Source organism: Mobula hypostoma, chromosome 18, assembly GCF_963921235.1.
Source record: "Mobula hypostoma chromosome 18, sMobHyp1.1, whole genome shotgun sequence".
Taxonomy (NCBI): Eukaryota; Metazoa; Chordata; class Chondrichthyes; order Myliobatiformes; family Myliobatidae; genus Mobula; species Mobula hypostoma.
The window spans coordinates 58,735,796-58,762,490 of record NC_086114.1 but is presented as its reverse complement, the minus strand read 5'-3'; the positions used below and the strand labels follow the sequence as shown (position 1 = coordinate 58,762,490).

The window sequence follows — 26,695 nt, the reverse complement described above, 5'->3', positions numbered from 1 at the left end:
ATTTTTGATTCTTCACCTCTTAAAAAAAAACTAAGCCTTCATTCCTTCTACCAAAGTGCATTCCCATACATTTCTCTACACTGTATTCCATCTGCCACTTTTTAGTAATGCTGCAGTCTGATCACCAGAGCTTCAGGCTTTGATGCTCCTCCTTCCAATTATTAGTTAATTACTTTCACCTGTGTCGTTTCAGTTATCAGTGCACCTGTACCTTCTTTTGCTTCTCTTCTTAAGTTCCTACTGGTTTGACTGTCTTTGCTCAGTCTTGACTTTATCTACCACATGCGTAGTGTTTCCTGTGTTTGCTACAAAACAATCTTCAAATAAAGATTCTTCATCCTCTTCTCTGGACTCTTCTGCACTTGGGTCCACCTGGCCTATGTCTCTCTTAGTAGGCCATGGGTTAACAACACAAAACTTTGCCTTAACAATCCTGATTCAACCCAGCCTGCCAACCATCTCCATTACAGCCTGCAAACATATCCCTCTTCACCAGGGAAATGAAGAGAATGTTTGACCACCCAGTCAGTGGACGAGAGATGGCCAATCTATCCTCCAACTTCATCAGGGTACCTGTACCATGGATAACTACATGATTGAGCTATGCACCCTAGTGGTAGAGAGTGGTTGGAACACAAGACATCTTGTATCCATGTTCCAGGTGAAACTAAAGATGAATTGGCAGCTAGAGATACAGTTGAAGATCTTGAAACCCTTACTGATAACTCCTTCTGGATTGACAATATCTCTAGGAGAGGAGGAGAGCACCGCAGTGAGTCATCTAGGGTCACCAATTTTCAACCCCCTTCAGTCTCATTGTCCTCAGTGCAGTCAAGCACAACCTCCACCCAGCTCCCCTCAACTTCCTCCAAAGGAGAGGATGCAACTGGGCAGAATCCAACAGGTGACTGGGACTGGAGAATGAAGGGAAAGTGCTGCCTTACTGTGTTGAGCTGCATATTTGTTCTGCCTGTCCTGAATTGACAGGAAAATATCCAGATCGGTTCAGGGAAGGGAGGTCCATGACAGGATCCATCACTCCTTCCAGGTCTGCTGCATCTGGGGCAGTGTTGTCTATCTCTATTTTCTAGAGCAAACAAGAACATGCTCTTGGAGCCTTCATGCATTCTGATGCAGCAGGCAATTTTATGGACTTCGGGTTATCAAGACATCTCCAAATTCCCCCGGCGCATCTCATGGCCACCACCCTGAACAGAAGACCTCTGGGCCCTGGGAGCATCTGCCATTGCTCCCATCTGTCTGCATACCAGTTTCACTTTATTCTTACTCTTGAGTTCCCATTGATCTTAGGACACCCCTGGTTGGTCCTCCACAACCCACAAATTGACTGGTGCACTCCACAGATAGTCTTCTCGCTGCCAGGTCACCTGCCTTCCCGCCAATCCTGAGCTGCCTTGAGTATGCAGACAACACATATCAAAGTTGCTGGTGAACGCAGCAGGCCAGGCAGCATCTGTAGGAAGAGGTGCAGTCGACATTTCAGGCCGAGACCCTTCGTCAGGACTAACTGAAGGAAGAGTGAGTAAGGGATTTGAAAGTTGGAAGGGGAGGGGGAGATCCAAAATGATAGGAGAAGACAGGAGGGGGAGTGATAGAGCCAAGAGCTGGACAGGTGATAGGCAAAAGGGGATGAGGCTTTTCATTCTAGGACGAGGGAGATGTATTCCTTTTTTAAAGAAGGGGGCTTCCCTTCCTCCACTATCAACTCTGCTCTTAAACGCATCTCCCCCATTTCATGTACATCTGCTCTCACTCCATCCTCCCGCCACCCCACTAGGAATAGGGTTCCCTGGTCCTCACCTACCACCCCACCAGCCTCCGGGTCCAACATATTATTCTCCGTAACTTCCGCCACCTCCAACGGGATCCCACCACTAAGCACATCTTTCCCTCCCCCCCCCCCGCATTCCGCAGGGATCGCTCCCTACGCAACTCCCTTGTCCATTCGTCCCCCCCATCCCTCCCCACTGATCTCCCTCCTGGCACTTATCCGTGTAAGCAGAACAAGTGCTACACATGCCCTTACACTTCCTCCCTTACCACCATTCAGGGCCCCAAACAGTCCTTCCAGGTGAGGCAACACTTCACCTGAGTCGACTGGGATGATATACTGCGTCCAGTGCTCCCGATGTGGCCTTTTATATATTGGCAAGACTCGACGCAGACTGGGAGACCGCTTTGCTGAACACCTACGCTCTGTCCGCCAGAGAAAGCAGGATCTCCCAGTGGCCACACATTTTAATTCCACAACCCATTCCCATTCTGACATGTCTATCCACGGCCTCCTCTACTGTAAAGATGAAGCCACACTCAGGTTGGAGGAACAACACCTTATATTCCGTCTGGGTAGCCTCCAACCTGATGGCATGAACATCGACTTCTCTAACTTCCGCTAAGGCCCCACCTCTCCCTCGTACCCCATCTGTTACTTATTTTTATGCACACATTCTTTCTCTCACTCTCCTTTTTCTCCTTCTGTCCCTCTGAATATACCTCTTGCCCATCCGCCCCCCCCCTTGTCTTTCTTCCCGGACCTCCTGTCCCATGATCCTCTCGTATCCCCTTTTGCCTATCACCTGTCCAGCTCTTGGCTCTATCCCTCCCCCTCCTGTCTTCTCCTATCATTTTGGATCTCCCCCTCCCCCTCCAACTTTCAAATCCCTTACTCACTCTTCCTTCAGTTAGTCCTGACGAAGGGTCTCGGCCTGAAACGTCGACTGCACCTCTTCCTACAGATGCTGCCTGGCCTGCTGCGTTCACCAGCAACTTTGATGTGTGTTCCTTGAATTTCCAGCATCTGCAGAATTCCTGTTGTTTGAGTATGCAGAGGTGTTTTAGAAAGAGAAAGGCCACAACATTCCTGCCTCATCGAATCTATAATTGTGCAATTGAATTGCTGTGCGGAACCTATTTGCACTAGGAAGACAGTACTCCTTGTCAACTTCAGAAAGGGTGGCCATAGAAAAAGAACATCCATGATGCTCTAGGAACTGGTTTCATCCACACCTCCAGATCCCCTGCTGGTATGGACTTCTTCCTTGTGGCAAAGAAAGATGGTTGACTCCGACCATGTACAGATTATTGAGGGCTTAACAAGATCACAGTGAAGAAACATTTCCCTTGCAACTGGTGACCACGGCTTTCTAATTGATGCAAGGGGCAACCATCTTTACTAAATTGGATCTCTGAAATGCATACAACCTGGTCCGCATTCAGGAGGGTGATAAATGGAAGGCCACTTTTAACACACCCACTGGCCACTAGGAATATTTCATGATGCCATTTGATTTAGTTAATGCCCCGGTGGTCTTCCAGGTCTTTATCATCAATGTTCTCTGAGAAATGCTAAATTACTATGTCTTCTGGATGATACAATCATCATCTCCAAAATCTACCACAGACACGCTCGACGAGTTCTTTAACGTTTATTCCAGAAACAACTATTTGTCAAACTGGAGAATCCAAAGAGTGAGCTTCATGTCTCCACAATCTCCTTCCTCAGGTTTACTGTCTCCAAGGGGAATCTGCAGATGGACCCCAGAAAGACCCAGGCCATCAGGGACTGGCTGCAACCCACCATGATCAAGCAGTTCCAGCAGTTCTGGGGTTTGCTAATTTTTACCGGACACTCATTGACAACTTCAGTTGCATCGTAGTATCCCTTACTGCTCTGACAAGGGGAACCTCCAGATCATTTTGCTGGACAACAGAAATTGCTTTCCATAAATTGAAGAGTTGCTTCACAACGGCTCCCATTGTTCTTCCTGACCCAGAGCTGCCATTCATCGTTGAAGCAGATGCATTAAATATTGCGGTTGGAGCTGTTCTCTCGCAATGACCTCTGTCTGACCAGAAACTCTATCCCTGTGCTTCCTTCTCTCAGCAGTTCTCACCTGCGGAAAAGAATGATGACATAGGGAATAGAGAGCGGTTGGCAGTCAAATTAGCCCTGTAGTGGAGACACTTAGCTGAAGGGGGCCAAATATTTACCATCCAGGTTCAACGAACCAGAAGCTGTACAGGCTGTTTGAAAAACCAAACCTGGTCGCCGTCCCAGAACCCATCCTACTGAGGTCCAGGCTGGTGGCACTGTACTGATAGGAGGGCACAACAGTAGGGGGCAGACCCAGGAAATGGCCTACTAAGTCATTTCTTCATTCCTAACTCTGTCTGTTCAATTATGTTACAGTGATGGCACACATCACGTGTCACAGGACATTCAGCATCTGTGCAAATGGTGGAGTTCATCAAGTGGCAGTTCTGGTGGCCGCACATGGATGGGGATGTTAAATCATAGTTACAGTCTGTCACAACTGCATCCAGAAAAAGGAGCCCAGATTACGTTCACAGGGGCTGATACATCCAGTGCTCATTCCTTCCCAACCTTGGTCACATATTTCCATGGACTTCCTAATCAGTCCGCCACCATCATGAGGTAACTGATGGTGGGCCAGTTCTCCAAGGCCTGCCACTTTGTTACTCCAACTCAAGCTTCCCTCAGCTCAGAGACTGGACAGCCTTATTCCGTAACACATGTTTAGAGTGCACAGCTTTCCCTTCGATGTTGTTTCTGAACAAGGCCCTCAGTTTACCTCCGGGCTCTGGAAAGTCTTCTACTAACTCATTGGAGCTATGGTCAGCCTTTTATTGGGATTTCACCCTCAGTCCAGTGGGCAGAGGGAGACCAACAAGGACCTGAAGAAGACCCTGTGTTCTTTTACCCAACCACCTACAGTGCTTTAGGACAGAGTTTGTTCATAATACTCTGCACCATTCTTCTACGGGTATGTCTCCCTTCAGGTTTCAGTTTGGTTACCCATCCTGTTCCCTGAGCAGAAGTTCAATGTGAGAGTCCTGCATGCTGAATAGCTGGTCCATTGTGGCTGGCAAAAGTGGATTAAAGCTCAGGCAGCCCTCCTGAAGGCTCCTCTCCAACAACAGCAGCATATCAACTTTCAAGGGTTGCTGGGGTGTTCATTCTGTCCTGGCCAAAGAGTCCAGCTTTCCACCAAGGACCTTCCTCTGTGGATTGAGTGTTGAGAAGTGGCACCACGTTACATCAGACCATTCAAGGTTCTTCATTTGGATCAACCCAGTCACTTACTGTATCCGGTTGCCCCAAACCATGTGTATCAATCTCAACTTCCACGTCTCCTGTCTAAACCCTTCTGTGCAGTCTGCTCGCACCAGTCCTGAGTCTTCCACCATCAGCCCCCCACTCCCTGGCTCCTTTTATCGATTGTCTAATGGCATACACCGTCCATCAACTGTTGGGGAGGGGTTGGGGTTCCTGTCATGCTTTGGTCTGAACCCTCCAGGCTCTAATGCTCTTCCTCCTCCGATTAATAGTTGATTATTTAATCTGTGTCTCCTTTTAGCTATCAGTGCATTGCTTTGTTTCTCTAAGTTCCCTTTGTTTATCTTTGCTCACTCTTGAGTTAATTTACACTGCGTGTAGTGATTCTTGAATCTTAGCTTGCTTTCTACAAACTAATCCTCAGGATTCTTTGTTCAACTCTATCCTTGTCTCCAGTCTCCTCTGCACTTGAGTCCAACTGTTCTATGTCTCTCTTGGTAGGCTTAAAGATACGGAACTTCGCCATAATAAACCAGGTTCAACATAGCCTGGCAACCACCTCCATTACATCTTTGCCCATTCTCCTAATCTAAGCCCTTCTATAGACTCTCTGCTTCCTCAGTATTAACTGCCCCTTCACCTATATTTATATCATTCGCAAAATTAGCCACAAAGCCATCAATTGACATCTAATATGAAGAGGTCACAACATCAATTGCTGCAAAGCACCACGAATAACTTGTGAACAACCAGAAAAAGCTCTCTTTATTCCCACTCTGCTCTTGCCAGATCTTCTATCCATGCTAGTATCTTTCCTGTAATACTTTGGGCTTTTGTTTAGTTGCCTCATGTGCGGCACTTTTTCTAAAAAAGAACAATTAAAAAATTTTTTAAATCAAATTACATCTGCCAGATGTAATTTAAACCTGAATGTTGTACATAAAGAATTTTACATCAGTTATTTTTAAAAAAGTAAAAAAAAAACTTAAGCTATTTCCTGATCATGTTGATAAACATGGGTGAATTAGGAGATTGGCCTTTAGTCAAGTATGCTGCTTTACATGAGTTCGTCTTTGCATTGGATTAGGAGTTAAGATGGGGCAACAACTGGGGCAAGACTGATAGAGGTATAAAAGCAGTCATAGCATCATTGACGGCAAGCCCAAATGGGTGAACTGTGTGTTGCTTTAGAACAGGGGTTCCCATTCTTATTCGTGCCATGGACCAATATCATTAAGCAAGGGTTAATCTTAAACTTGGGTTGGGAACCCCTGCTTTAGAGTATAACAGGCTTTGAGAAAATGTTATAATTAGAGGAGCCTGTTTTCACAAAGCAAGCCCAGTGTAAGATAGCCCACTAATTATGACAAATAGGAAGAGAATACTAGAAGTCCTTAGTGATTCCAGCAACATCTGTGCAGAGGAAAAAACTGAAGAACATAACCTTTCATTGGAACTGGTAATAGACTAAGATGTGTTGGCTTTAAGATGCAGAGATAAGGGAAATGCAGTGCCTTTTGTGGGGCAGTCCATGACTTACACTAAATAGATTAAGTTTTTTGATGAAGGTGATTGATGAGGGTAGAGCTGTGGATGTTGTCTGCATGAATTATAGTAAGGCATTCAGAAAGGTTCTTCATCATCCAGATTAGGATGCATGGGATCCATGGTGACTTCGCTGCTTGGATTCAGAAGTGGTTTGCCCACAGAAGACAGAGGATAGTGTTTAATGAATCTTATTCTTGCTGGAGGTCCGTGGCCAGTGATGTTCCACAGGGATCTCTGCTCTTTGCAAAATATACAGTGTATAATTGATTTGGTTGAAAACATGGATGTGTGATATAAGTTTGCAGATGGTACAAAGGTTGCTATCATTAGTGTAGAAGACTGCAAAAGGATACAGTGGGAAATAGATCGGTTACAGATACTAGCAAAGAAATGGTATCTGGGTATATATGAGGTGTTGCATTTTGGAAGATCAAATGTACACAGTGAATGGTAGGACCCTTAATAAAAATGATGTACAGGGGAATCTTTTCCAAGTCCTTAGTTCCTTGAAAGTGACTGCATAAATGATAGGGAGGTAAAGAATGTGTATGGTACACTCGCTTTTATTAGTCAAGGTATTGAATTCAAGAGTTAGGAGGTCACGTTGCAGCTTTATAAAACTTTAGTTAGACCACTTCTGCAGTACTGCATTCAATTCTAATTCACAGGAAGGGTGTGGAGGCTTTGGACAGGGTGCAGCAAAGATTTATCAGTATATTGCCTGGAATGGAGGACACCTGATACACATTTATAAAATTGTGAGTGCATACACACGGTAGAGAGCCACTATCTTTTCCCTGGGGTCAAAATGCCTAACACTAGAGGACGTACATTTAAAATGAGAAGGGGGAAAGCCCAAAAGAGATGTGCGGAGCAGGTTCTTTTACATCAAGAGTGGTGGTTGCTTGAGTGCACTGCCATGGAAATAGTGGAGGCAGATACAACAGAGATACTTAAGAGGCTTTCGGATAGGCCCATGACCATGCAGAGAATGGAGGGATAGGGACCACGAGCAGAAAGAAGGGATTAAAATGATTAGGCATCATTACCATAATTAGTTCAACACAACACTGAGACTGAAGGGCCTTGTTCCTGTTCTGTGTTCTAAGAGGGCAGACTAAGCCTCAGTTTCATCTCTCACTGGTGGTCCTGATGGTACAGCCCTCCCTCAGTATTATAGAAACTTAATAGCCATGTCAATCTGCCTCCAAATCACATGGGACTTGAACTGACAACCTTCTGACTCAGAGGCTATCTGCTGACATGCGTATAACGTCAGATAAATGCTGGAAACAAAATAACTCTACATTCTCATCACTTTCACCCTCTCTGAGGAATAATTTCAGAATTTGTTTTCTGCTGCTGATATGCAGGCCAGGAACTGAAGTACCCAGACGCCCTAATAATATGAATAGGATTGTTAATTGACAAAATGCCCCTGCTACACTTCTAGATAAAAGGTCATCGTATCCTCCTACTCCCGTCCCCACATTACATCAACACATTTATTTATGGAGCTATGGGACATCTGCTAGTCCTTATCAACCTTGTTCCTCTGCTAGTTACACTGGCAAAACTCTCCCATTCACAGGCCTAATAAATTCAACCAGGTGTAGTCTGTCCAAAGCAAAAACTTTTATGAGTAGACAACAACAATTTAAAATGACAGCACGAAAAGACACAGAGGCTTCTCTACTCCCAGTATCGTTCCCAATAATGAATAAAAATAATTCTTAAGTGTTTCAACGTTTCTAGTCATGGATTTCAGTCAACCAAAGCTCCGTGAATACACCACCGTTGTACTCATAGGACAAAATTATCTTTAATCCACTGGTGCTCAATGGACTAGGGATTCTGCAGACACCAGATCCAGCGATAGTGACCTGACTTAGGTGGGTCAGCCGAGGCAGCGCAAGGGGAGGCAGAAATGTAGCAAGAGAGTTGGGGCACTCACAAGGCTGAAAGCTAATTTAACCATGCCTGTCATACCATCACTTCTTCTGGGCAATGTCTGCTTTCTAGAAAATAAAATGCACTCAATGAGATGGAGAATGAATGTGCAGAAAGAGTTGAAAAACTGCTACCATCTGGTTTTCACTGAAAAGTGGCTCAACAACAACATGCCCACCTTAGCGTTTTAACTTGGCGGGATGACTATTTCAGCCAGACAGAAACTCCCTGTTGGGGAAAGCCAAAGGAGGTGGAATCTCTGTGTACACTAACAAAGGTTGGTGCACAAACACATCTGTAGTTAGCAGTCACTGTTCTGGGGCAATTGGACATCTTACAATTAAATGTCGACCACATTACTTGCTCAGGGAGTTTATTGTCATGTTCTTCACCGCAGTCTACTTCTCCCCACCCCCCAGCGAGAATGCCAAGGACACACTGGGAGAGCTTTCTACAAAACAAACATCCAAACGATCTCTTCATAATTGCAGGAGACTTCAATCACGTGAACATGCAGGACATTTGGTCTCCCTGACCACATCTCCATAATGTTAATCCCAGCATACGGACTGTTGCTGAAAGTGGAGAAAGCAGTGAAGAGCACCCAGTGCATATGGCTGGGCATCAAGGGCATTACTGACTACACAACAAAAAACAGTGCAGACTGTACCAGTGGCATTGCCCTCTAGATGCTCTAAACAACTTTTATGCACATTTTGAGGCATGCAACGCAATGCCAGCCATGAAAACTTTTCCCAGGTGAGCAGCCATTGTCTGTAACAGCAGCAAATGTGAGAATGACTCTGCCGCGTTAACCCCCATAAGGTGGCCAGGCCAGGCAACACACGCCAAGTACTCAGGCAGTGTGCACACCAGCTCACTGACGTCTTCAAGGAAATCTTCAAAACTTCCCTCAAGACTGCTACCACAACGAGTTTCAAATCAGCCACCATCATCCCTATACCAAAAAACTGTACATCTTCAGAACTAAACAACTACCACCATGAAGTGCTTTGAACGGCTGGTAATGACACATATCAAAAACTCCATTCCTGTCACATTGGACACACCCAATATGCTTCCCAACAGAACCATTCTACAACAGATGCCATGACACCTGTCATGTAGCTGGCCCTGACACACCTAGAAAACAAAGTCACTTATGCCAGAATTCTGTTTTTGGATTTCAGTTCATCATTCAACACTATTGTCACACCGACCTGGTGATCAAACTCCTATTCCTCTGCCTCAGTGAAGTACATCACTGTGCAACTCGGTGTTGGACTTCCTAACCACAGATCTCAGATAGCCAGGATACACAACCACTCCTCCCTTCCCATCATCCTCAACACAGGCTGCCCCCAGGTCTGAGTGCTTCCTCAATGTCAACAAGACAAAGGAGATGGTTATCAACTTCAAGAGAACTTGCACCACTCACAACTGTCTTTACATCAGCGGCACAGCAGTGGAAACTCCTGGGAGTGCACACCTCACACCACCTTTCATGGTCCCAGAACACGAGGCCCTCCATTGGCCAGGGTTGACCATGGATGTTGTACCCTAGCTGCCAACGTTGTAGGTGCAGTGCCATCAGTTGATACACAAGCGACGACAGTATGACACGGAGAGGAAGCTGTTAACCACGTAACAGGCTTCCCCTTTCCATGTTACTGATGAATCCAAAGGAACAGCAGAAACCAACAGAGTCTGGCACCAGTGGCATCACAGGAGTTGCCAGTCAGCACTGAACTCAATGCAGGACTGCCTTAGGGTCTCTGGATTTTTCCTCAGGGTTTACTCCCAAAGCCTTCCCCATGAGTGGGTATAGGCGCAGGGCAGCAGAGGTTTGAGGTCAGAGTTTTCTTTCTCCTGGTCCCAGAACACATTCTATACAATCAGGAAAGCTCACCAGTGCCTCTGCTTTCTGAGGAGGCTGAACTATGCCATCTATACTCATATCTTTCTACAGATGTGCAGTAGAGAGCATCCTAGCATACTGCATCACTGTAAGGTATGGAAACTGCACTGTGGCAGACAGGAACGCTCTACATTGGACGGTCAAAACTGCCCAATGCATCACTGACACCAGCCTTCCCACCAAGGACATACTGTATATACAGAAAGGTGCAGAAAAAGGGCCAGCACATCACAAAGGATCCCACGCTCCCTGTTCATGGTCTGTTTGTCCTACTCCTATCAGGAAGGAGGTTATGAAGCATCCACATCAGGAGCACCAGACTCAGACAGTTACTTTTCCCAAGCAGTGAGGCTGATCAACACTCTTACCCACTAACCCATCCCACTATCAGTACCTTATCATTTCTTATTAGTCACCTTATGTACCGACACTCCTGTGCCTAGCATCACTATATGGACATACAATCAATCCATGTATATAATCTATCTTATGTATTTACATTTATTGTGCTTTTATAAGTGTTCTTTTTCTATTGTGGTTTTTGTGCTCCATTGGATCCGGAGTGACAATTGTTCTGTTCTCCTTTACACTTGTGTACTGGAAATGACATTAAACAACCTTTAGTCAATAGATTCCATTTGTAAGGGACATTTAGCACAACAGAATATCCTATGTCATAAGCCAGATCAAAGATGATACTGAGGCAAATGTTTGAGAGTTAGTTCTAAGGAGACAGGGGTGAAACCAATGATAGATTTGAATAAAATAATTAAAATTTCTACTCACTGGATGATTAGAGCCAAGGGTTAGTCTCAGAATAAGAAGTTAGCCGAGCAGGACTTCCTTCACCAAGAGGGTGGTGAATCTGTGGAATTCACTTCTCAACAGAATTGAGAAGAATTAGCTGCCCAGTATATTCAAGGTGGGGATTGATAGGACATTAAGGGACAAAGGCATCTGAGGATAGCCCAGGAAAGTGGTGCTAAAAGATCAGTCAAATGGCTTACCCTTGCTTCAATTTCTTGTACCTAACCATGATAGAATGCAGGTTCTTGAGCCCCGGGGTGAAAGGTGAATGGGCTGATGCGAGTCTGGCCCAGGCTGCAGTTCTGGATTATCTGTTTACAGAGAGTTGAATGAAGTAAACAGGGAAGGGACACACTGGAAGAGACAAGTCTGGATGGAACAGTTGTGTCAAGAAAGGGATGGAATACTCTCTCCTGAGGACTGTGAAGACTTCGAAACAGAGATCTTTTCATTTCTACATACCATAGAGTGCAGATGCTGGAAATCTGTAGCAACACACAAAGGAGCTAGAAGTCAAGCAGCATCTGAGGGGAAACAGGTAGTAAATGGTCTGAAGCTTGCCTTCGTCAAATACAATACCAGATTTTCAGACATTCCAGATTTATTTCAGGTAGTTGCTAAAGAGTGAAGTCAGTGGGAATCAGTTTGTGATTGGGATTGAATATTACTGTATAGCTTTTCATTTGCAGCATTGTTTTTGGACATCCTATTTTAGGGATGGCATTTCAGAGAAGTTTCACGATATTGATTGTAGTGTAACAACTTGGAAGCTAAATCTCTAGAAAACTTGATTTGAAAATGCACCAATTTGACACGATTTATAATTAAACAATGGTTAATATTAATCAATCCAAATGACGAGATAGTATTTTCACTGTAAAGGCCACACACAGGGATAGTTAAGGTTCTGTAAAAGTTCTATGGAATGCTAAAATAATTGCTATAAGTTTACTGGAAGGGTGTTCTCTGGGATTGTTTGATCAAAGAATTGTGATTGGGAGCTGTTGTGAGAGGCCATCTGCAGCAATTAAACTGTGACATACAGAGCTAAAGCAGAGTTTCATAAGGAAATGGAGTATTTAAAACTCATTATCAATAGAAGTTCTTAGCTTGTATTGGGACAGTATCAGAGATCATGACAGTGATCTGTTGCATGAGATACGATAAGAAGCACAGAAACATGCCCCCAGAATCAAAGGCTTCTGCAGCAGACAGAGGAGCTTGTTGACATAATAAGAGATAACGAGAGACCTAGATTGAAGCAGTGAAATACCTAGGCGGCAATCAGTCTCACAGTTGTCTGTGTCTGATTGGCTCAGATGTGATTAATTAGTCCCCAGCATTTTGAAAGACCTGTGTAAAACCATAAAACAAGAAACATCAAGCACATCTGAAGTAATAACCTAAGAACAGCTATTGCTTAAGGAAGTACATATATTTGGAACTTGGAGAAGATTTTGAACCATTTCACGTATGTTGCATCCAAGTCCAAGTCTCTGTTTTCTGGTCAAGACGGTGCTGAACTGTGGTGTTGGTTAATGTCGTGGCTCAGACTTCAGGTTAGAGGTTAGGGGTAGTAAATTAAGAGCCTGAGGAAGAGTTCAAGTCCAGGTTGAAATGCTGAGTAATCAAACATCAGCGATTCCAGAAGTCGTGTTGCTGGCAATGAGAAGACCAGTGAGCCCCAAGTTGGAGTGAGGGCCTAGCTTGGAGGTCTGCACAGGCGCCTAGTCTCGGACATGAGCAGGAGCCATGAGGGCCAGTGGCCCCGCAGATCACCGGGGCTGGAGGTCTGAGCGAATCCAGAAGTGGCAAAGTCCAGAGGGCAAAGCAAAGGTGAAAACCTGAAAATTTAACGACTGCAGCTGAGGCCCAAAGGAGTCCTGAGGGCCAGGGTCAGGGTTCCATGTGAGTCCAGAAGACAAGGTCTGAAAGATAAACTCGTGACTGGCTTCCTAGGGTAAAATCTGAAGTTGGAGGTCTGATGTCTACCAGACTGAGAATCGTGGACAATGACTGGAGGCCCAGAGATGGGCTTTCCTGGCGTTGCAGGCTTTTCTGGGTGTGCGAGTGGGTAGGAAAGGGGCTCATTTTGTTGTTGTAGTTGTTGCTACTTGTGTGTTTACTGGAACATTGCAGGCATGCTATGTTAGCAACACTTGCAGGCTGCTCTAGCACATCATTGCGTGTGCTGGTTGTTAACAAATGACACATTTCACTGGATATTTCATTTAAAAATCTGAATCTGATTCATTGTATTAAAAACAAGCAGGAACAGTAAATTAAATGTGAACTGTAAAAGTCAATTGAATGTGTACTAATAAAGATTTGTATTGTACTCAACTTTAGTTTGAGTATTTTCTGGGAATAAAGGTATTTAGTAGGTAAGGCCATCACTCCTACTGGGGCATAGGCCCATCGACAGCAGATAGCCAGAGTCCCTTGTCCTGGGCCCATCTTTCAAGTTGTCCCCAGGTATAGCCCATCTGCAAAGGTCGTTCCTCTCTCAGTGATGAAGTCTTTGGAGTTTTTGAGTGGTTCTGGGACTTTACAGGATGAGGTTGCTAGGATTGTGAATTTTTGAAAGTCTACACTATACGACTCTGGAGACCTTCAAGACTGAGATACAAGTTAGATCTGACGGGCGAATTCAGATTCATGGGAAGCAGGCAAGAAACTGATGCTGAAATCAGATTTGCAAAGCAGGTTCAAGGGACTGAACTCCTGTCCTCTACCTAGAGTTTAAATTCCTTGCATCAATACCTTCAAAATGCTATCAACATGCCCAAGGTCCAGTTCTGGATCCCAAAGGTCGGAGCTCTTGACCGGACTGCTATTAGTTTCCTAAGACAGAGGAGCAGAATTAGGCCATTCAGTCTATCGAGTCTTCTCTGCAACTTGATCATGGCAAATCCATTTCCCTCTCAATGGTATTCTCCTGCTTTCTCCCAGTAACGTTTCACGCCCTAACTTATCAAGAATCTATCAACCTCTGCCTTAAATACATCCAATGACAAACTCCATAGCCCCCTGTGGCAATGAATTCTGCAGATTTACCACCCTCTGGCTTAAAAAAAACCCCTCCTTATCTCCATTCTAAATGAACATCGCTCTGTTCTGAGTTGTGCCCTCTGGTCCTAGACTCCCCCACTATAGGAAACATCCTCTCCACATCCACCCTATCTAGGCCTTTCAACATTTGATAGGTTTCAATGAGATCCTCCCTCATTCAAGTATTGGTCCAAAGCCATCAAACTCTCCTCATACTATAACCCTTTAAATCCCGGAATCATTCTTGTGAACCTCCTCTGAACCCTCCCCAATGTCAACACATCCTTTCTTAGATAAAGGCCCCAGAACTGCTCACAATACTCCAAGTGAGGCCTCACCTCACCAGCAACTTATACAGCCTCAGCATTACTTCCTTGTTTTTATATTCTAGTCCTCTCAAAATGAATGCTAACATTGCATTTACCTCCCTCACCACCAACTCGACCTTCAAATTAACCTTTAGGGAATCCTGCATGAGGACTCCCAAGACCCTTGACACCTCAGATTTTTGAATTTTCTCTCCCCATTTAGAAAATAGCCTATGCTTTTGTTCCTTCTAGCAAAGTGCATGACCATACACTTCCCGACACTGTATTCCATCTGCCACTTCTTTGCCCATTCTTCTAAGTCCTTCTGCAGCCTTCCTGCTTCCTTAATACCTGCCCCTGCACCTATCTTCATATCATCTGCAAACTTGGCCACAAAGCCCTCAATTCCATCATCCAGATCATTGACAAACAACGTAAAAAGAAACTGTCTCAACACTGACCCCTGTGAACACCAGCAGTCAATCAGAAAAGGCTCCTTTTATTTCTACTCTTTGCCTCCTGCCAATCCTCTGTCCATGCTAGTATCTTTCCTGTAATAAGTATGGCTGCTTAGTATCATGTTAAGCAGCTTCATGTGCAGCACCTTGTCAAAGGTCTTCAGAAAAGCCAAATATACAACATCACCCGATTCTCCTTTGTCTATCCTGCTTGTTATTTCCTCAAAGAATTCCAATAGATATGTCATACAAGGTTTTCCCTTAAGGAAACCATGCCTACTTTACCATGAGCCGCCAAGTACCCTGAAACCTCATCCTTAACAATCAACTCCTAAAGCTTCAATCAGGCTAACTGACATATAATTTCATTGCCTCTACCTCACTCCGTTCTTGATGACTGGAATGACATCTACAAATTTCCAGTTCTCCAGAACCATGCCAGACTCGAGTGATTCTTGAAAGATCATTACTTATGCCTCCACAATCTCTTCAGCTACCTCTTTCAGAACCCTGGGGCTGGGATGTAGTCTATCTGATCCAGGTGACTTAGCTACCTTCAGACCTCTCAGCTTTGCAACCACCTTCTCCCTAGTAATAGCAACTGCACTCACTTCTGTTCATTGACACTCTCGAACTTCTAGCGTTCTTCCAGTGAACCATGACGCAACAAAATTCTAATTCAGTTCATCCGCCATTTCGTCGTCCCCTTTACCTCTCCAGCATCATTGCTCGGTGATCTGATATCCACACACCTCTAAATCCTAAAAAAAAACTTTCAGTACCCTCTTTTGCTATCATTGGCTAGTTTACCTTCATATTTTCTCGCTTTTTTGTTGCCTTTTGGTGGTTTTTAAAACCTTCCCAATCCTCTAACTTCTCACTAATTTGCTCTATTATTTGCCCTCTTATTTTGCTTTTATGTTGGCTTGGACTTCCTGTCTCAGGCACGATTGTGCCTTCTTTAGGCTGGACCGATCCTGCGCCTTCCGAATTGCTCTTAGAAACTCCAGCCATTGCGGCTCTGCCCTCATCTCTGATCGCGTCCCCTTCCAATCTACTTTGGCCAGTCCCTCTCTCAAACCATCCCCCGCAGCCATACTTCCTCTGGTTCCGGGCCCAGGCCCCGAAATCTGGTACAATAATCGTCAGGCCGGGGGCCAAAGAGCCGGGCCTCAGGTTACTCACTCGCTCCGCGGCTCTGACTGCCAGCGCCCCAACACTGACTGGTATTGGTCGTCGTTAGGGCGGTCGTTATGATGTCACGCTGACGGCAACAAATGACCGTCACGGAGGATTGTGACGTCAAACGCCGGGACAAATCTCCTGGGAGACGGGGTGAGGGACAACAGTTGTCAAGGCGATGGGTGGGCTGGCGGTTAATTGAGGAACTAATGGCGGAAAGTCTCTGTTGGAGCCCAGCCAGGGCCTCTACCCTCGGCTCTAATAAAGCCCAGAACCACCCTAGCGCTTTCGCCTCTCCCCCAGGCAGCAGGCTGGCTCCGCGCTTCACTAGGCCCGAAAAGATGTCGGCCTGAGGCGGGGCCTGTCGAGAGGCTAGTTCCGCATCGTCCCCCTCCCCTTCCTGCGCTCAGCTCAGCCCCTTCCCTCCGCCTCCTCCCTCTCTCCTTCCTCCTCCGGAGCTCTGCACCGAGAGCGCCGCTTGCTGCCGGTTTCTAGCCCCTGAACATGGAGTGCCCCCACTTGGCGACCAGCGTCTGCATCGTGCCGGATTCCACCAAGTTCCCCAATGGGTCGCCGTCCTCCTGGTGTTGTGCCGGTGAGTGCCGCACGGTTCCGCTCTCCACAGGTCCTGGCCGTACTTTCCCTCTAGTCTTTGCATTGTATGTATATGTGTGTTTGAAAAGGGCAGCGCTGAGATTTGCTGCATCTCGCCCGGTGCCAAGCCATCAGGAAAGGCCGGGCCTCGGCAGGCTTGAGCCCGGCCCACTGTGCCAAATTAAAATATGGGAAAAAGCTGGTTTTGTTGGTGGATGGGTGGGGGGAAAGGGGAAATAGAAGGTTCGCTCTTTTCAGTAGAGCCTCACCTTTGTGTAGGGTGGCTGGCGCCGGGGCTTAGACTCGAGGTCATGTTGGCGCATTCTCTCTTAATCCTACTCATAAGTCCAGTGCTTTCTCCGCTTCTCTTTAACATGATTTAATGCAAGATTGCGGCTGTTCTGAAAAGTCTCTCACCAATTGAATTAGACTGCCTGGAGGCTGGATTTAGGCGAAGTTTTCGGTGCGGAGTTATTAAGCAGAGCCCAATATGCCTATACTGTATGTATGTGAAAAGTAACCCCTGTGGATTGACATTTTTGCCACGTACCATCCATAAAATCATGATATATAGCAGGCATTTCACTTGGGGGGGGGGACGCCGGGTTTCTTCTTACAAAATTGCGGTATTTTGTGAGAGAGTAAGTGGATTACTCTGTAACCTGAGCATTCGATGACTTTCTTTGTATAAAGGCGTTCGGAGTCAGACCAGCCTGACTTTCTTCTACTAGAATATTATTAGGCCTCGCATTGTTTCCATTGTCTGGGCTGCCCAGGCGCAACGTCTGAAAGAAACTTGCTTTAGTCGCGCCTAGTGAATTTGACTCTATACAGGCAGATTCCTCGTAGAATTCTCCGAACAAGAATCCCATACAATTATAAAGCCGATGTGGTGGAGGCACGATGGGATTGCCATCTAATCAGCTTTGTCTGGCAGTAGCAAGACGGTGATGAATACAATAGGATTTTCAGTTTATTGATGTGAAGTTTTATTTTGCATAATTATTAGATTTAAAGGCGAGTACTTAAGTCGAGATTTTTAGAAACAGTTTTCAGTAAGATAATTTTCACAAATGCTAGTCTTTTGTGTGCGGAGGAATGCATGGAAGTTAAACACCTTGAAGTCTCGTATAGCTGTCTTTTTGTAAATCTGAATACAGTTATGAGAGTTTGTTTCTGTTTAGCGTTTCTAATCCTGACTTCAGAATATTAATTTCTTGTAATGTTTTTTCATTAAATAAGTTGGGTGCTGTGGAGAAACTTCTGAAAATTGTAATCACGGATACAATTTGTTTTTTTTAACACTATACATTATTACTATTTAAAATGCTTAAGTTTTTCTTGTTTTTGAAACATTTTCATGCAAAAAAAATACCAGTTTGCAGTGTTTAAAATCCTTTTTGGTGTTTTGCTGATTATTTTGGATTCAAATGCAGTGCTCTAATGACACATTTGCCATCTGACTCTTAAATAAGGACTCTGATACAGTGTTGAAATAGAGAACAGTTGTGACTCACCTGTGATCTGATCAGGACTATAATCTTTCTGGTTGTAGTATAATATTCCTTTAAATGGAAGGCTTGCCTGCCATGCAGTTCTAAATGTTATAAATTGGTATTATCTTCTGATATATTGTCACAATGATCATCAAAGCAGCCAAAGAACTGACATGTATAATTAACTGGCTCCTGTGTGACATTGTGAATGGGAGTAGAAAACTGGGCAACACTGTCCTCATTTATGCCAGTAGAACACTATTTTGAGATCATAATTGTAGCAGAGGCCATCATGCGAGTAATTAGTGTCAGCATGTTCACCTCCTGGCTAAGAGTCCATTTCAAGTGTTAAAATCAGGAGAGAAGATACTTGGGCCAGTTTGACTGTGGTTTATTTTAAAGAGTTTTCTTCATGTGTTATCCAGTCCCCTGTGACATCTACTTTCGGATCTGTTTCTGTTAGTATTCCAAGCTCCATTTTTTCAGTAAAGCTCAAATCTCTGCTTTTTTGTTTCTTCAGACAGTTATCTTCAATCTGAACCCTTATGTTGCTGGTCTTTATTGCAGAAACTGGTTTTATGCATATACTATGTAAGAATTTTCAACACTCCTGGTAAGATGAGCACTGATAATCTTAAATTTGTCATTGACAAGACCCTACCTAACTTCAAAAAAAAGTTGATGCAGTCAAGAATTTTATGTCCAGGTGAAGGGTCTTCACCAGAAACATAGAAAACCTAAAGCACAGTAAAGGCCCTTTGGCCCACAAAGCTGTGCCGAACATGTCCTTACCATAGAAATTACCTAGGGTTACCTATAGCCCTCTATTTTTCTGAGCTCCATGTACCTATCTAGGAGTTTCTTAAGACCCTATCATATCCACCTCCACCACCGTCATCAGCAGCCCATTTACACACTCACCACTCTCTGTGTAAAAAGAAAACTTACCCCTGACCTCTCCTCTGTACCTACTTCCAAGCAATATATTTTCCTCCATAGATGGCAATTGACCTGTTAAGTTCCATTAGAGCTGGGGTCCACAGGCCCCTTGCAATGGTATTAGTCCATGGCATTAAAAAATGTTGGGAATTTTTAAGACCATAAGACATAGGGGCAGAATTAAGACATTCAGTCCACATCATGGCTGATCCAGCATCCCATTCAACCCCATACATTTGCCCGCTCACCATATCCCTGGATGCCTTGACCAATCAGGAATCTATCAACTTGTGCTTTAAATATATCCACAGACTTGGGTTCCACTGCAGTCTGTGGCAGAGCTTTCCACAGATTCACCATTCTTTGACTCAAAAAAAATTCCTCCTTCTGTTTTAAAAAGTCACCCCTCAATTTTGAGGTTGAGCCAGCTAGCTCTGGATACCCCCCACCAGAGGAAACGTCCTCTCCACATCCACTTTGTCTCGTCCTTCCAACACTCAGTAGGTTTTAGTGAGATCCCCACTCATTCTTCTATATTCCAGTGAGTACATGCACAAAGCTACCAGATGCTCTTCATATTTAACCACTTAAGTCCAGGAGTTGTCCTTGTGAATCTCCTCTGGACTCTCTCCAGTGATGATACATCCTTTCTGAGATAAGGGGCCCAAAACTGTTGTCAATACTCCAAGTGCAGCCTGACTACTGTCTTATAAAGCTTAAGCATTATCTCCTTGTTTTTATATTCTATTCTCCTTGAAGTACATGCTAACATTGCAGTTGCCGCCTTTATCACAGACTCAACCTGTAAAATAACCTTCTTGGAGTCTTGCACGAGGGCTCCTACGTCCCTCTGCACCTCTGATGTTTAAGCCTTCTCCCTATCTAGATAATAGTCCACACTATTGTTCCTTTTACCAAAATGCATTTTTATGCATTTCCCAATACTGTATTCCATCTTGCCATTTTTTTGCCCATTCTTCCAAGTTGTCTTAAGTCCTGCTGCAATCGCATTGCTTCCTCGGCACTACCTACCCCTCCACTTTGTATCGTCTGCAAACTTTACCACAAAGCCATCACTTCCATTATCTAAATCAGTGACAAACAATGCGAAAAGTAGCGGTCCGAATAGTGACGAGTCACTGGCAGCCCCCTTTTATTCATACTTGCTGCCTCCTGCCTGTCAGCCATTCCTGTACCCATGCCAGTATATTTCCTGTAACGCCGTAGAATTTTATCTTGTTAAGCAGCCTCATGTGAGGCATCTTGTCAAATGCTTTCTGAAAATCTAAGTAAATGACATTCCTCGAAGAATTCTAACAGATTTGTCAGGGAAGATTTCCCTTTACAGAAATGACGCTGACTTTGACTTGTTTTATTATTAGTCTCAAAGCACCCTGAAACCTCATCCTTGATAATAGACTTCAGTATTTTCCCAATCACTGAGGTAAGGCTAACTGGCCTATAATTTCCTCTTTTTCTCTTCCTCCCTTCTTAGAGTGGAATGACACTTGCAATTTTCCAGTCCTCTGGGACCACTCTAGAATCAGGTGATTCTTGAAAGATCATGACCAATGCATCCGTTATCTCTTCAACCTCTCTCAGGACTCTGTATTGTAATCCATCTGGTCAATGGACTTATCCACCTTAAGACCTTTGTTTGCCAAACACTTTTTCCTTTGTAATAGCAATGGCACTCACTCCTGCTCTCTGACACTCACAGACCTCTGTCATACAGCTAGTGTCTTCCACAGTAAAGACTGAAGCAAAGTACTTATTAAGTTCATCTGCCATTTCTTTGTCCCCCATTACTACCTCACCAGCATCATTTTCCAGTGGTCCAATATCACCTCTCACCTCCCTTTTATTCTTTGTATAACTGAAAAAACTTTGTAGTGTCCTGATTTATATTGGCTAGTTTGCCCTCATATTTAATCTTTTCCCTTGTAGCTTTTTTAGTTGCCTTTTGTTGGATTTTAAATCTTCCCAGTCATACCACTTCCCATTCACCTTTGCTACCTTATATGCCCTTTCCTTGACTTTTATGTAGTCCCATGTCAGCTGCATTTATTGAGTCCTACCACTTGAGAACTTCTGTGGAACATGTCTATCCTGTGCCTTGTGAACTATTCCTAGAAACTTTAGCCACCTCTGTTCTGCTGTCATTCCCGCCAGTATCTCCCTCCAATCCACTTGGGCAAGCTCCTCTCTCATGTCTCTGTAATCCCCTTTATTCCTCTGTGACTTGTGCTTCTCCCTCTCAGATTGCAGTATGAATTCAATCATATTATGATCACTACCCCCTAAGGGTTCCTTTACAATAAGCTCCCCAATAAGATCAGGGTTATTGCACAACACCCAATCTAAGATGGCTTTTCCCCAACTAGGCTAAGCACAATTTGCTCTAAAAAGCCATCTCGTCGGCATTCAACAAATTCCCTCTCTAACGATCTGACACCAACCTGATTTTCCCAATCCCCTTGCATATTGAGGTCCCCCATTACAACTGTGACATTGCTCTTATTACATGACCTTTCCAGCTCCCTTTGCAATCTCAACCCCACATCTTGGTTACTATTTGGAGGCCTATATATGATTCCCATAATGGTCTTTTTACCCTTGCAGTTTCTTAACTCCACCCACAAAGATTCAGCATTCTCTGACCTTATATTACCTCTTTCTAAAGATGCAATTCAATCTCTTACCAATAGAGCCACACTGGATCCCTTTGTGTATTCCCCAGCTTTCCAGCATCTTCAGTCTCTTGTAGCCAAGAGTTCTTCTGTAGCAGTTTACAAAGTAGGCCCATTTCAGTCAAGTAACAAATTGATTTGTATGGTACTTAGAATTTGAAATAATACAACCATTAAATCATGCCTGTAAATGTTTTACCTTATCAAGTAAAATGTTTCAATACGAGCCCCTTGGTGCACTGCAGTTCATTGCTCCATTCCTGGAAAGTGATTGGTTTGGTTCATGGGATATGAAATTGGATGGGCAGGCAGGCAATCTGGGTGAATTGAAATCAGGTTTATTATCATTGAATTGTATATGTGAAATTAGTTGTTTTGTGACCGCCAGTCAGTGCAAATAGACATTTTTAAAAAAATACTATGAATTGCAAAAAAGTGCAAAACAAGATGGTGTTCAGGGTTCATGGACTGCTCAGAAATCTTGATGGCAGAAGGAATGCTGGGCTTGTTGTAGTAGCGGCTAGATGTTGCAGAACGAGCAACATTGCAATTGTGATTCTTTGTTCTTGTGAATAATTTGTATTTACGGTAATGGCAAACTGATTCCTAAGCTGTTGGTGATATTGTTTATCTAAAAGCCAAACGGTGCAGAACTTGGAAATCTTAAAACCAGAAAGTGCTGTACGTCAGGCAGGGTTTATGGGGAAGGGCACAGGCTTAATGTTTCAGGCCCTTGACTTTTTTAGTATCAGAACTTAAGATGTAACTCTATAGAGCAGATGGTATTTTTCTTGCATGTTATGCAAGCCCATGCTCCCCACATGCCTAAGCATTAATGTGGATTAAATTGCCTACTTTGGTACTTATTCCCTCCCATATAAACTAAGATCCAAATCTTTTTGATGGGTCCTTGCAAACCTGCAATTTCTGCTATCTAGAAAGACAAGGGCTGCAGGTGCTTAGTTACGCCACTATTGCCAAGTTCCTCCCAAATCAAGCATAATACTGAAATGATAGGTTGGAACTTGGAAACAGTGTCATGCCTTCATTGTCACATGTAAAAGATTTAAAGCCCCAGTATCTCCCACATATTTGAGGAAATAGCAGGCAGGGACAACAAAGGCAAATCAGTGCATGTTGTTTACTTAGATCTTTAGAAGGCCTTTGACAAGGTGCTGCACATAAGGCTGCTGAACAAGATAAGAGCCTGTGGTATTAAAGGAAAGATACTAGCATGACTAGAAAATAGGCTGACAGGCAGAAGGCAAATAGCGGAATAAAGAAGGCCTTTTCTGTTTGCCTGCGGTGACTAGTGTTACTCAGAAATCAGTGTTGGGTTCACTACTTTGTGTTTTATGTTAATGATCTGGATTTGGAATTGATAGCAGTACAGCCAAATTTTCAGCCGATACAAAGATAGGTGGAGGCATAGTGTTGAGGCGGGGAGTCTACAGAAGGATCTAGACAGGTTGGAAGAATGGATATAGAAGTTATAGTTAGAATTAAGTGTAGGTAAGTCATGCACTTTGGAAAAAGGGTGAAAACTCAAAAATCAAAGTACAAGGGGACTTTGGGAGTCCTGGTGCAGGATCCCTAAAGGTTAACTTGCAGGTTGAGTTGGTAGTAAGAAAGGCAAATACAGTATTAGCATTCATTTCAATAGGGCTAGATATGACATCAAGATCTAATACGGGCTTTGTAAGGCATTGGTCAGACTGTATTTGGAGTATAGGGGGGCAGTTTTGGGCCACATATCGAAGAAAGGATGTGCTGACGTTGGAGGGAGTCCCAAGGAGGTTTGCGAGGATGATCCCAGAAATGGAAGAGTATAAGGAGCATTTAATGGCCCTGAACTTGTTGGAGTTTAGAAGAATTTGGTGCGGGGGGCGTGAGGTGATGGTGGATCTCATTGAAACCTATTGAATATTGAAAGGCCTAAATAGTGGATGTGGAGAGGATGCTTCCAGTAGTGGAAGAATCAAGGACACAGCTTGAGGTTAGGATGTCTGTGTAGAACAGAGATGAGGGTACTGAAGTTGTGGAATACATTGCCACAGACAGCTGTGGCGGTCAAGTCACTGGTTAAATTTAAAGTGAAGGTTGTTGGGTTTGTGATTAGTGAGGGTGTTGAAGCTTACCGGAAGAAGTTAGGAGAATAGGGTTGAGAGGGAAAATAAATTGACCATGATCAAATGGCCTAATTTTGTCCCATATTTTGTGGTCTTGCTCAGTTGGGTGTGGATAGCTTCATATGGAATGTATTGAATGCCATCTACTGAAGGGCATTTGGGAATGGCTATAAATGTTTGTCTTGCCAATAGTTTGCAAATTATGTAAATAAAATTAATATTACAATGTGAGTAGATTAATCTTGGTGTTAGAAATACATCATGTGGTAGTAACAGTGCGACTGTTTTGAAATGAAAATCAAAGGTTATTATAAATATGGACCCAAGTGTGAAATACATCTATGTATTTTCAAAGATTTAAGTTTTTTTTTGTAGTTGAAGCATTTGGTTATCTGTAATCTGCCTATGGTGAATAGTTGTTTTAATACATAAAGTTACTGAAAAATTTTACGCACTGAACTAGCAAAAGGGTGTTCACAAACCATTTTGTAAATGTACAATAATAAAATTGTGTATCATGTGCATTGCATAATGGCTTTAATAGAGAATGCTGCGAGTGGAAATACAACTTTTCAACAATAGTTTTGCAAAGGATGAAGCAATCATTTGCTCTATTTTGGAGGCTTGTTTCCTGCTGGTGGTGGGTTTTGCAAGAGGAAGTGCAAAGTGTGAGATCTGGTTAGGAGTGTTCCTCTTTTAATTCACTGCAGGCCCTCAGTGATAGAATTGGTGGAATTAAATTGCGATATAAACTGTGGGTTTTCTTTTGCAGATGTTCATCAAGCAATTTGAGGAATTAATTGGGCATCAAAAATTGGAAGTCTGGTGAATTTAATACCAGAAAACAACATAGGAAAGGGAGGAAGTGCTTTTTGCAAGTTTTATTTTTCAAATATTTATTTCAGTATTTTTTAGAATAATATTGTTGTGGCAATCCTGTCTTGTAGCTTTTGTTTATGTCTGAGGAAGGGCGTGGAACTCTGCCTATTTTCAAAAAGAACCTCTCCTGAATCCTACAGATGAAATTAGAGTTAAATTGGCAATTACATTGTTTTTGTAGCTAAACAGTCCTTTCCCTCCACATTTTTCATTTTTGTCTAGTCATTTATATTACTAAATGTTACTTTTTCTGCATGCTACAGTTCTTGAGGAGATGTTTGTGCATAAATAGGCACTTGATAAGGGCCAGTTAAAAGTGAAGTTTAAGTAGTGAGGTTATTACGAGAGCAAGCCAGTGTTTGAGTGGGGACTTCAGACTTTGGCTCATAGAGGCGAAGGTTGTAGGTAGATCATTTAATTTTTCTTTCTTATTGTACATTTAGAGCAGTGGGGATGCCAGGCAGAATAGTGGAATGCTTCTCTGCAGGATATGGGAAGGCAAGGAGACCTTCAGTGTCCCTGAAGACTACACCTATAAGAAGTGCACTCAGCTGCCATGTTAAGGAATTGGAACTGGATGATCTCCAGATCATTTGGGAGGCTGAAGGTTTTTCCGACAAGCCATAGAGGGAGGTTATTACGCCCAATGTGCACGAAACAGGTTGTTGGGTGACCATCAGGAGGAGGTAAAGGGGTAAGCAGCCAGTGCAGTGTACTCCTGCATAACAGCTATACTGCTTTGGATACTGCTGGGTGTGGGAGGGGGGTGACTTGGCAAAGCAATGCCACAGCTGTCTGTTCTTCCCTCTCCCTCCCCCACCCCCACTTCCCTTCTGAACCATAGAGGCAGAGGCAGATTCAGGTCTGGCACTGAGTCTACCTCTAACTCTGAAGGGAAGGAGGGGAGAAGAGGTGATCAGGAGTATAGGGGATTCATTGCTTAGGGGAAGACATAGGTGAGAACAAGATTTTTGGATGGTATGTTGCCTCCCAGGTGCAAGAGTCAGTGACATCTCAGATTGAGTCCACAGCATTCTTAAGTGGGAGGGTGAACAACCAGAGGTTGTGGTCCACCTTGGTACCAACGACATGGGTAAGAAGGGTGACGAGGTCCTGCAAAGTGAGTTCATGGAGTTCGGTGTTAAGTTGAAGGACAAGATTTCCAGGGTTTTGATCTTAGGATTGCTACCCATGCCACATGCTAGTAAGGCTAGAAATAGGCAGATCATACAATTTAGCATGCGGCTGTGGAGGTAATGCTGGAGGGAGGGCTTCATAATCATTGGTCTTTGGGCTCTCTTCCAGGGGAGGTGGGACCTATACAGAAGGGATGGTTTGCACCTGAATTGGATGGGGGCTAATATCCTTGTTGAAAGATTTGCTAGTGCTGCATAGAGTGGGGGTAGGGGAGTTGCATGGGCTGGGAACCAAAGAGCCAGACAGATAATGGAGTGATTGTGGGTAAAACTGTTCTTAAATCTACATACAACGTCAGGAATCAAAACATGGAGCATGATGGTGCTGAAGTTCTGGTTTGTGTATGCTTCAGTGCAAGTAATGGAGGAATCAAGAACCTATGAATCTCTGCCTTAAATGCACCCAGCAACCTGGCCTCCACAGCTGCCTGTGGTAACAAATTCACCACCCT

General features: G+C 43.9%; 1 protein-coding gene and 1 long non-coding RNA gene across 3 annotated transcripts in view; one reads left to right on the top strand and one right to left on the bottom strand.

Moving 5' to 3' along the window:
• Positions 1–3,311: 3,311 nt before the first annotated feature.
• Positions 3,312–16,384, bottom strand: LOC134358578 (uncharacterized). Its single transcript, XR_010020902.1, has 3 exons — positions 16,324–16,384; positions 14,085–14,165; positions 3,312–3,914 (listed from the first exon to the last, which is right to left on the bottom strand). It is a non-coding gene; the product is annotated as an uncharacterized LOC134358578 (long non-coding RNA).
• Positions 16,385–16,525: 141 nt separating this feature from the next.
• usp3 (ubiquitin specific peptidase 3) overlaps positions 16,526–26,695 on the top strand; it is a 118,795-nt gene continuing 108,625 nt past the window's right edge. The window contains exon 1 of one of the 2 annotated variants that reach the window (XM_063070960.1): positions 16,526–16,915. In XM_063070960.1, coding sequence (XP_062927030.1) covers positions 16,825–16,915 — 91 coding nt within the window. In that variant the 5' untranslated portion in view covers positions 16,526–16,824. The remainder of the gene's footprint in view (positions 16,916–26,695) is intronic. The other variant, XM_063070962.1, reaches the window with a different exon arrangement.